This window comes from Solanum stenotomum, chromosome 11 (genome assembly GCF_019186545.1).
Source record: "Solanum stenotomum isolate F172 chromosome 11, ASM1918654v1, whole genome shotgun sequence".
In the NCBI taxonomy this organism is placed as follows: Eukaryota; Viridiplantae; Streptophyta; class Magnoliopsida; order Solanales; family Solanaceae; genus Solanum; species Solanum stenotomum.
The window spans coordinates 51,148,755-51,160,339 of record NC_064292.1 but is presented as its reverse complement, the minus strand read 5'-3'; the positions used below and the strand labels follow the sequence as shown (position 1 = coordinate 51,160,339).

The window sequence follows — 11,585 nt, the reverse complement described above, 5'->3', positions numbered from 1 at the left end:
TAAGAAATCTTCAATTATAGCTCTTTTCTCACAATGACAAAAAAAAAAATTAGAAGCCATTTGCATTAAAAACAAGCAAAAATCGTGCTAAAGAGAGAAAAAAAACTTGATTTGAAAGAAGAGGAAAAAATGGGATTTTGATTAGAAAATATACATATATATAAAAGGGATTCATTAAGGGTATAATTGTCATTTCAACATATATTTTACTGTTGTGGGCCTCGAAATTTACTCCTGGCGCGCACAAATTGAGTGTATATCACGTGGTTTTCTAGGTGGGATTCGAGTGTTTTTTTATTCAAGAGTTGGATAGCTAAAGTGCCTCTTTGTGCACTTTAAAAGTTTAAGGTCAAAGTTAAAATTTGAAACCAAGTTAAAGGTCCAATTTATGTGTTATGCTTACCAATTAAATGTCTAGGTAAATATAAATAAGGTATAATACATAAATATGCCTTTTAACTTGATCTCAATTTAAATTTATGCCCTCTAACTTTGAGTTTGCACAAGTAGACACTTAAACTTTTATAAAGTAGAACAAATAGACACATGTGTCCTACATGACATCCTACATGACAATATGGATTCTATATATAAATATTATGTCACGTATACTCATGTGTCTACTTGTTCAACTGTATACTCGTGCACACCCTAAGTTGGAGGACATAAATATAAAATGAGATCAAGTTAAAAGGCAAATATGTATTATGCCTATAAATAAATATATAAAGTCACAACCATGCACCACAAATACACAGTTTGAGCAAAAAGTGTGTTTGGCATATGGGGGAAAGTGGAAACATGACATATCCATTATCTCCCTCACTAATAAATTGGTAAACCGTCAAAGTCTTCCTCTTGAGGGCCCTTCATCAAATTGCAACTTCCCCATCAAGGACCAAACACAAGTCTTCCATTGGCTTGGGACCCAAAGGAGTAATATTGGTAATGAAAAGTCCACAAAGCTTCAACTTGCTAGATTGTTTAATTGCATATTTACTCCTATATATGATAACAACAATTATTGTGAAGTCTCAGATGAACCTAAGTAATTCACAAATGTCTAAAGGAAACTCTCAGCTTAAATACTTTACATTAATCCTTCAAATCATCTTTCTGCAAACATGCCATGCTCGGAAGAGCAAACACTACTGTCCTCCTTCTGCTTGTGGCGATATCCGTAACATAAGCTACCCTTTTCATTTAAACACCGATCCAAAACATTGTCGTTTTCCAGGATTTGAATTAGCTTGTGAAGGTAACCAAACAGTTATATGGTTATTCTCCAATAAGTTGCATGTTCAAGGCATCGACTATGCTAATAAGACATTTCACTTGGTAGATCCGACTTTACAAACAGATGATCTATGTTCTCTCATACCTTCTAAGTTTACCTTTCACGAATACAGTGATTTCTTCAGGTCATACTATTATGCATCACAGCTTAGAATAGCTGAGCCCATCTTCATGTTCAACTGTCCGTTTGCTGTTAATAATTCTTCGACATTTGTGGAAATTAGTGGCTGCAAAATAAGCAGATACACTTATTTAAAGATTGGAAAAATGAACGTCTCTAAAGTGAGTGATGGATGCAGAGCGGAGTTTATAGGCTTGACCTCATGGCCTAATATTAAAGATGCAGAGAACAACATTTCCCTTTCTGATTTTCATCAAGCAATCCTTTATGGCTTTGAGCTCCCTTATCCGTATTGGGGTTTCGGAAAAAGGATAAGTAACGACGTCAACTATATATGATTTTCTCCTTTATTAGGAAAACAATGGATTCACTCACTACAATTTGATTTCTTCATGTCTTTGTAGGTGTTGCTTTATTGATTCTTGGTGAGTACTCAAACTTTTCTCTACATATGCTTTTAATTCTCCATTGATCTCTTATTCTAAATATTTTGCACTTTAATCAAACCAGGGAGCAGCAGTCTGGGGCTACTTCAGCTTTTCACGAGTAAGCTCTTATTACTTATACATCCCTTCATTAAGCTGTATGTTATTTGGCTGCACAAAACTTATCATTCCATTGATCATGTGTTTAAATGGCCTCACTGGCATAAAAGTGAGCACGACACAAAATTCGAAAATAGAATAATTCGAAATACAAAATTATTAGTAAAGATGTTAATAGAAATCTGCATTTGTGAAAACTAATTTCTTTGAATCCTTTATACGTCATGATGATATAAGTAAAGATTGTGTACCTTATATTGTTAAGTATAGAAAGCTGTTAATAGCAATATTTCTAAAAACATAGCCTTCTATCTCCTTATCATTTCTATGTTTTGTTGGCCTAAGGGGAAGTTACCTTCTATGATTTCTCAAACGTGCAGTGTATTTGGGAGCAAAATTTGTGATCGGCCTTCCGTTGGTAATTGCATTTCTCGTGTACAAATTCAAAAGGAGGCATTTGTCAATGTACGATACGATTGAAGGCTTTTTGCAAACACAAAACAATTTCATGCCAATCAGATATAATTACTCCAACATAAAGAGAATGACCAGAGGATTCAAAGAGAAATTAGGCAAGGGAGGTTACGGAACTGTGTACAAAGGAAAGCTTCAAAGTGGAAGAGATGCAGCAGTGAAGATGTTGAGCAAGCCTAAAGCTGATGGGCAAGATTTCATGAATGAAGTAGCTACCATTGGAAGGATTCATCATGTCAACGTGGTTGGACTCGTGGGGTATTGCGTTGAGGGAACAAAGCGTGCTCTTGTATACGACTTCATGCCCAATGGATCACTTGATAAGTACATCAGCACGAGTCAAGAAGGAAGTCCTCTGTTAAGTTGGCAGAGGAAGTATGACATTATTCTTGGAGTGGCTCGAGGAATTGGGTATTTGCATCGAGGCTGTGATGTACGAATTTTGCATTTTGACATCAAACCACACAACATTCTTTTGGATGAGAATTTCATTCCAAAGATTTCTGACTTTGGGCTTGCGAAATTATATCCAACAGATAAGAGCATTGTGACTCTCACAGCTGCTCGTGGAACGATTGGATATGTTGCTCCAGAGTTGATCAGCAGAAGCATTGGAGCAATCTCGTACAAAGCTGATGTTTACAGCTTCGGAATGTTGCTAGTGGAAATGTTGGACTTGAAGAGAAATGAAGTTGCAAATGAAGAGAATTCCAGCCAATACTTTCCTTATAATATTTACGATAAGTTCAACAAAGGGAAAGAGATTGTGGTGGATGAAGAAGCGAATGATGATGAAAAGAAGATTGCTAGGAAGCTGAGTTTGGTTGCATTATGGTGTATACAAACAAATCCGATACAACGCCCTTCAATGAGTAAAGTAGTAGAAATGCTTGAAGGCGAAGTTGAAGTGCTAGAAGTACCTCCTCAGCCTCTTCAATCTCAACCGATTGTCCATCAGATCATGGGAAGTTCTACGACATTTTCGTCTGATTCAATAGCTTTGTTGGATAATCCCGTTGAGGTAGACATTTATGTTGATTGATTATAGTCGATGTAATGTTTATATGAAATAAGCATAGCCAACCCAACAATGTTTGGGACAAAGAATCATGTTGTTATTGTTGTACTAGTTATATTATAAACATACATAAAAATGCCCTTTAATTTGGCCTCTGTGTAGAAACTTAAACATATATATAAAGTTGAACAAATAAACATATGCATCATACGTAGCATCTTACATGGAAATTTGAATCATACATGGTATTCTATGTTTTTCTCATTATTTCAACCTCAATATATTTTGAAGACAAACAAAAACACCTTACATACAATATTATTTTGTTAATTGAATCATAAGATTCACTTATTACTATTCCTACGAAGTTGAATTAGCTCTTGAGCAGCAGCATCCATCTCTTCATCTCTTATAGATTTTAAATTCTTGCTTATATCTCTCACTTTAGCCCTCAAATTTTCCCCTGTTTCCCCTGTTATGACACCTTTAAGAGTTTCCGCAATTTCTTCTCTGTGAATTTTGCCATCATCATCTCTAACAATCTCCACCGCAACTCCCAATTCAACGATCAACCTAGCATTCATTCCAACCACAATGACTTATAAATCCTCCGGTACTTGGATGATTTAGAATTCTTGGTTGTGGTGCAAATTTGTCCAAAACTCTTCCCTTTTCTCCAATTCTTTCAAGAAAACCTTTTGGTAATGCATCTTCAAGATTTTTCTCTTCACCTTTCGGAAATCTTGCAACCCATATGAAATTAACATTACTTAAGTCCAACCCGAAAGCTACTTCTTCCATATCTTCGTTTGACAAGAAATACTCACTCCCAAAGGAGACAAATACAGTTGAATTCTCATCTTTTGTTCCTAGCCAATCCATGAGCTCCTTATCGTCCGTGTCATTAGTGATTGGATCTTGGATTGGTGGACCAACTGGAACAACTTTCCAATTGCTCAATTCAAGGCAATAATCAATATATTTGGCTTCTATAGTTCTAGAAGTACTCATCAACATGATTTGCATATTTCCATCAGCTAGAAGATCTCCATCATCAGGTTCTTTCTCTTTATTAGATTTCGCTCAATCTTACTTGCTCAATTTTCCTGAGATAAATAGCAGGGAAAGGGAATTCAACCTCTGGTTTCCTCAGTATGTTGAAAAAATACGAAAACACAGATGCACCCAAAGTTATAAGCTTAACTGCTGGAATGTTCTGTTCATTCGCGACACGTTCAGCCCATTGCTGCAATACGTCATAAATCACCAAATCAGGTTTCAGATTTTCCAAGATTTTTGAAAAGTTTGGTTTTGACATTTTCAGGGCTTTTTGAAGGATGTGATTGAGATTGGGTGGGAGACCATTGGTAGTATGGTAATGAGGAGGAAGTTTGGGTAATTCTGGTAAGTGAAGTTCGATAAGCTGAATCGAATCAGCATACTTTTCAGGGATTTTCTTGATGGTGGATTTGAGATTTATCTGCGTAGAACAGAAGTAAATCAAGAATCCTCTGTCAGCTAGTTTCTTAGCTACATTTAGAAATGGAGATATGTGTCCATAAGCCAAAAATGGGAACATCAATACCTTTAAAGTAGCCATTGTATTCTTAATTCTTGTTTTTCTATAGAGGGAAAGAAGGATGAAAGAGAAGCTCTTTGTGTTGGTGACATTGGCTACCTTTATTTATTAAACGAAAATGTGATAAAAAGTTAACTACATGTACCAATAAAGTTTAAATCTAAAATATGACTAAAGAATAGTTACCAGAAGTAATTGGTAGCCATCTTTTATTTATAGAATAATTGGATGTAGACTTCTAGCCAAATTTAATGCAAAGTGATGACTTGTGTGATTGTTTGTTTTAGAATATTAAAGTAGAAAATTTAGGCACATTTAAAGAAGGTGACTTTATAGGTAATATAAAAACTTTTACGAGTGCGTAGAGAGGGTATCTATAAGACTATAATTAAGTAGATTAAAAGAATAGTTAATGGTCGAAAAATATTTGAATTAGAGGTTTTTTAAGTCAATATCATACCTTAGTTATCAAATGTTTCATTTTTTTTTTATCTTAACTATCATCATCAATGTATTAAAACACATCTTAAGTACTATTAGTTATTCATTTTTACTATTTGGATTAATCACTATCTTTTGAATAGCAAAAGTGTATCTTTTTAGTACATGGATAATGATAGTTTATATTTAGGAAAAAGAAAATAGTTGATATTAGGGATGTAAAACTTGCGAAAAAAAAGTGATAGTTCAAGTGTGTTTTTTATCATTATCTCTAAAAAGAACTATTTTTAGGTAAATTTGTAAAAAAAATCTCGTATGTATATTTTTAGTTTTTTTTAAATTTTTTTTGTGTCAATACAAATTATATCACATGATACGAATAAAGTACGTAAAGAGTACATTGTAAATAGATTATTGGGTGCTCAACTTGGTTGTGAGCTAGTTGAGTACGTGTTGTATATTATTTCATGGCTTTATTTATAGGGAAAATTGTGTATTATAGCAAATTATTAATTCAAAATAAATGATATAGCTACAGTTTTATTTAATTCTAATTCGTAGTAAACACTTTGTCATTCTCACCTCTCTCCCCTGAATCTCGCTCGCCACTCTCAATTTTCTCCCTTGCCTCTCTCATTTTTATACAAACACAACTATATAAAGCAAGAGAGACTGTATATTCAAATACAAATCTCTCCTTCCTATGCTCAGTTCTCTTTTGTCTTTCTCTCTCTCTCGCTTTATACAAACATAAATTATACAAATACAATGTACAATTTGTGTTGTATAAACCGAGAGAGAGAGATTTGATATACAAATATAAATGTTTTAACTCGATTCAATTGTATATTAACTCGATTTTATTCTATACAAATTCAAATTTTATGCAGATATACAAACACAATCATTGATACATATACATAGTAGTTACATATATATAATTATCTAACCGATATACATATATAATTCACCTCTCTCGCTCGCATCTCTCCTAATCTCGCTCGCCACTCTAACCTAACACACGGAGCATATTCATATAAAAACAAAATTTTCTTAGACATAGACATCCAATTTATACAACTTGCCACGATTTTATACAAATCAGATATCTGCGATCTATACAAATCAGAATGCTCCATAGCAAATATAAGCGCAAATATCAAAATTGTAGCTATAAAGCGTTAATATGATTTTTATGTTTATTATTCCTAAAATTTCCTCATATATATAACGAATCTATTTAGTATTAACGTGTCGTCATTGATTACGCACACATATTAAATTAGTCATAAAATACTTTATTATTAAGAAAAAGACAAGGTTGTGTCAACCTTATCTCTGGGGAATGACTTTTATTTTCAGAAGATTAAAACGTGATCCATGAGATCATTTGGCCAGGTTCACTCCTCAACATGGGGATTAGGGATCTTTCTAGAAATAAAAACTTCGAGTATGTAAATTATTATTTTTTTGGTCTAGTTTAGTAGATAATAAAAAAAATATTGAAAATATATTATCTTATATATTAGTATTTCGAATCTTATGATTTTACCTTTAATTAAAAAAATTGAAAATTAAATCGTTTTACGCTGCATTTTCGTATTCAATTTCTGAAATCCATGAATCTGAATGTCTCAACAATACTATGATATGCCCTATTTATAATACAATACTTTTTCAACTTTTATTTGTGTTTTTCTTGCTCTTTCTATAAGAAAGTAAATATAATTATTAGGAAGAGGAACTTAGTAGTCAATTAAAAGTGGCTTAATATTTAAAAGCTAAAAATTCTTGATTGAAGACTCACATATTGAGACTTAATTAATGATGTTGCCCTTTATCAGAAATGCAAAGTTAAGATGTTTAGGTTCACTACACCAAAAGAGGCCTTTAGCGGCAATAAATTTTCCTTTTAGCGGCAATACTTATTGCTGCAAAAACATTTAGCGACATTTAATCAAATGCCATTGCATCGAATGTCACAAAAGCCTTTAGCGGCATTTATATGAAGTGTCGGTAAAGACCATATTATTGCCACTAAAAGTAATTACTTTTTGCGGCATTTATTCAAAGGCAATTACCATTGCCATTAAAACTACCTTAGAAAATGTAATATCAAGCATATTTTATGGTTTTTGTAATTGCCGGTAAATATACAACAATTGCCAGTAAAGGAAACTTGTTTTAGTGGCATTTTCCATGGCAAATAAAATTTGCCTTGATCCACATATCTAGTCAAACACTTTTAAAACAACAAAAATGAAATTCACAAGAGAAATAAGTTCAAAGATAATAATAAACAAACTTACCAAACTCAAACAATGCCATTCACTTAACAATATTCAAACTCAACACATCCACTTCTTTGTCTTCCCATGGTAAAAAAAAAATGAATTATAAAAAAGAAAAGAATGCATTCAACAATGTAAAAACAAAGAAATTGATCAACAAATATTTACACTAGATAAATTGTGGCATCTTTCGGGATCACGAGCATCTGCAGTATGTGCCAATTATCTGTTTCTGCTAACACTTCATCATCAACTGGAATAGATCTCTGTCTTGATCCAACATCAGGCTCTTGTTTCAAATTATAAATTTCCTAATTCATTTCAGTTAAAAGCTTTGACACCTTGGCTGGTTATGGATTCAAATCCTCGAATTTCTGTCCACTTAGAGTTCTTCTCATGCTCTCTAAAACTTTTTAGCATAACAAACAATTGCCTTAAAAAAAGTAAAGTTATCAGTCTCACATATTAGTATGGACAAATCGATTTGTTCCTCTTGATAAAATACTCTAGATGATTACAAAATTGGTATAAACGGATCTAGAGGTATATTGTGCCACTACGTTTAACTGGATAATACGTGACATATGCAATATCACAGAGTTAAGCTTCACAAATTAGATGTCTATAAAACTAGCCGTGCAAGACTAGCATAAGAAACAAAGTGATAGGATAGGCCAACACTAGAAAAACATAATCGAGAAGAGGGACCGGTTAATGCCATATTATCTCAAAATGAAACTTCAAATCACACTCAAATTTATCTCAGCTGTAGCAACCAATTCATAGAATTCATGAAATACCATACCTACAAACAACCCTGTATCTACAATAACTGATCATATGATANTTAAGGTTTTGACGTAAAAAGAAAAATGTGCTATAGTAAGTTAAATTGCATAAATAGTACTATATATAACTCAATCTTTTAAAAATTATTATTATTAGTTGAATTGGCCGGTACCCAAGGTTCACTTTAATTAGTGACTAATGTTTCATTTAATTCCAAATTTAGCATTACATTAACTTGTTTAGTATATGTATTTGTTGGGTTTGTTAGCGTGGTTACAATTCCACATTGGTTGGGGAACGGACCAACAGTTTTGCTTGCATAGACTTGAGCAGTTCTTCCCTCATGTGCTAGTTTTTGAGATGTCAGTTAGACCCAAGTAATTTTACAGGGTTCAACTGACACTCGTAACTCTATTATGGCTTTGCCCCCCGTGACAACGTAGTTGAAGTATGTTCAAGTTGTNAGCATACTAAACCGTTAATAATTTTTTTCTTAATCAATGAAGGTCAATTAGCATACAACAAAGAGAGTAAAGATTCCTTGCAGTTAAGAAAAAGAGGTTCACCTCCTTGAAAGGAGTCACCTTTAATAGGAAGCTTTACACTCTTCCTACCAATAGTGGTCTTTATACGGTGCATACTCAGATGGTGTGCAGACTGCAGGTTCCGTTAAGGTTTTGATGTAAAAAGAAAAATGTGCTATAGTAAGTTAAATTGCATAAATAGTACTATATATAGCTCAATCTTTTAAAAATTATTATTATTAATTGAATTGGCCGGTACCCAAGGCTCACTATAATTAGTGACTAATGTTTCATTTAATTCCAAATTTAGCATTATATGTATTTGTTGGGTTTGTTAGCGTGGTTACAATTCCACATTGGTTGGGGAACGGACCAACAGTTTTGCTTGCATAGACTTGAGCAGTTCTTCCCTCATGTGCTAGTTTTTGAGATGTCAGTTAGACCCAAGTAATTTTACAGGGTTCAACTGACACTCGTAACTCTATTATGGCTTTGCCCCCCGTGACAACGTAGTTGAAGTATGTTCAAGTTGTCTCGGACCTTATTATGGTTATTAAGAAAAAAAACTCTAGACTTCAATAGTGTTTATGTTGCTTCTATTTCCAAAGTTAGCACTAATATATTATTAATTTTCATAGTTTATTTTTATCTGTTTGCCGAACTGATAACTCTATTATGGCTCCACCATACCCCTGGAAGTTGCGATAATGTAGTTGAAGTGGGTTCAAATGGTTTCGGACATCAGAAAAAAAAGGCTCTAAGACTTTCTTAGTGATTTCTGTTGATTTTATTTCCGAAGCTTGCATCATATATTAGCTTGTTTAGTTTAGATGTATCTATTTAATGTTGATTCATTGTTTCCCTGAAAAGATGTCTTGATAGATTGAAGTATATTATTAGTTTTATTATTTAGATGTTCTAGTTGGAAGCTTAAAGCATTCTGCCACAAAAAATAGCTTAGTTATATATATATATAAACACCGATATTTACATATAAATATTTTTTTTCATAATGAGTTTATCTCGCAAGTATAAGATTTGTGCGCACTAAACATTATAAGTCTATTCAGTTCGTACTTTTTTTAGAACCCCTCTTATCTTGGTTTGCCAGATTCAAGCTCGAATAAAGGAGGGGTCACAGTACGAATCCTCATAATACATATGTTATTGGGATGTGATCACCTCGTAATACTAACTTTGGAAATAAGAGCAACATAAATAACTAGTAGAGTCAAGATTTTTTCTAATTACCATAATGTCATTACCAACTAAAGCACACTTCAAGCCAAAATAGAGTTTTGGATTTGGCAGAACCCAACAACTTGGCTTAAAATCCACATTTTTAAGAAATTCAGTTAATAGTTATAAATAACGTATCTCAAACCCCATAAAATAGAAAAGAGATATAGTCAGAACCCGTACACCTTAAAATTCCAGATCCGTCTCTGATGACATGCATTTGATTATTTTGGGACGGAGCTTTATTCCTTCAACAATGAGGCCACTTTTGTCACCATGACGTTTCATCTCAAGCAATATTGCTTCGACAAGACCATCACTACCTTCCTTGCTATTGAATATCCCAATTCTACTTCCATCCATCCATCTCCACGCAGTTTTGTTGATGTCACAAGTTTCACAGTGTTGGCTTGTTTTTCAGTCTCAGTATCACTGTCATAATTAACAAACCTAATAATTGAATTAGAATATTCAAGTTCACAGGACTTATTTCCCAATTTGAACACCAAATAATCAACATAATCTGTCTTTGGTGACAACACTGTTGTTCCTTTTTTTCGACGAATATCCAATTGAGGTACAAAGTGAAGATATGCCACTTTTGAGAATTTGCAGAAGTATTGCAAGTAGCATTTGTAAGGATAATTTATCATTGTTTTAATGATATGTAGGGTGTATCTCCTTAGTAGGTCTACCAGATGCGAAGTTGAATTGACGAGATTTGGGTACCAGATGGTTGAACTAAAAAGATTTATTTATTATCTATGCAATTTAACATGTTATAATATATTTTTCTTTTTACGATCAAAATATTTATAGGAACCTCGCACTGTCCTAGATTGCCCCTTATAAAGAAGACCTTCCAATACTTTTTCGACTGATCCTTAATTTGCATTAAATAATTTTCAAGGTGTGAGCAACCAATTGTGCTCATAATTAACTTGAAAATTATTAATGTTAATTAAGGACCAGCCGAAGTAGTATTGAAGAGAGGTGATTAGACAAGACATAACTCAACTTCAGATTACTGAAGACATGACCTAAGATAGAAAAGTGTGGAGGATGCGTACTAGGGTAGAAGTTTAGTAGGTAATGAAGTGTTGTCTTGCTTTTCGAGATTTTTGGCTTGTTGGTGATTTGTCGTTGTACTAGTTGCATTATTGTAGTTCTTGATTGGGATATCTATCTATTTATGTTGTTTAATGTGTTTTGATTATTGCACTAATTTGTTGTTCTTAGTCCTTTCTTATAAGATCTTGCATCCCCCC

At 33.2% G+C, this 11,585-nt stretch overlaps 3 protein-coding genes across 17 annotated transcripts in view; 2 read left to right on the top strand and 1 right to left on the bottom strand.

Annotated features, from left to right (window-relative positions):
• The first annotated feature begins 1,053 nt into the window (after positions 1–1,053).
• Positions 1,054–11,585, top strand: part of LOC125844329 (rust resistance kinase Lr10-like) — a 368,189-nt gene continuing 357,657 nt past the window's right edge. For all 14 annotated transcript variants that reach the window (XM_049523633.1, XM_049523631.1, XM_049523637.1 and 11 more), the window contains exon 1: positions 1,054–1,258. In XM_049523633.1, the coding sequence (XP_049379590.1) occupies positions 1,060–1,258 (199 nt within the window). In that variant the 5' untranslated portion in view covers positions 1,054–1,059. The remainder of the gene's footprint in view (positions 1,259–11,585) is intronic.
• LOC125844363 (rust resistance kinase Lr10-like) lies at positions 2,299–3,602 on the top strand. Its single transcript, XM_049523668.1, has one exon. It carries the CDS (start codon positions 2,426–2,428, stop codon positions 3,476–3,478), a length of 1,053 nt encoding a protein of 350 aa, XP_049379625.1. The 5' UTR covers positions 2,299–2,425; the 3' UTR covers positions 3,479–3,602.
• LOC125844332 (beta-D-glucosyl crocetin beta-1,6-glucosyltransferase-like) overlaps positions 3,636–11,585 on the bottom strand; it is a 219,857-nt gene continuing 211,907 nt past the window's right edge. Inside the window, exon 3 of one of the 2 annotated variants that reach the window (XM_049523645.1) lies at positions 3,636–3,938. In XM_049523645.1, the coding sequence (XP_049379602.1) occupies positions 3,799–3,938 (140 nt within the window). In that variant the 3' untranslated portion in view covers positions 3,636–3,798. Of the gene's footprint in view, positions 4,028–11,585 lie in introns of both variants that reach the window. The other variant, XM_049523644.1, reaches the window with a different exon arrangement.

Bases quoted from the DNA above. Each gene is read 5' to 3' on its own strand.
- LOC125844363 (XM_049523668.1), top strand. From the start codon at position 2,426: ATGTACGATACGATTGAAGGCTTTTTGCAAACACAAAACAATTTCATG.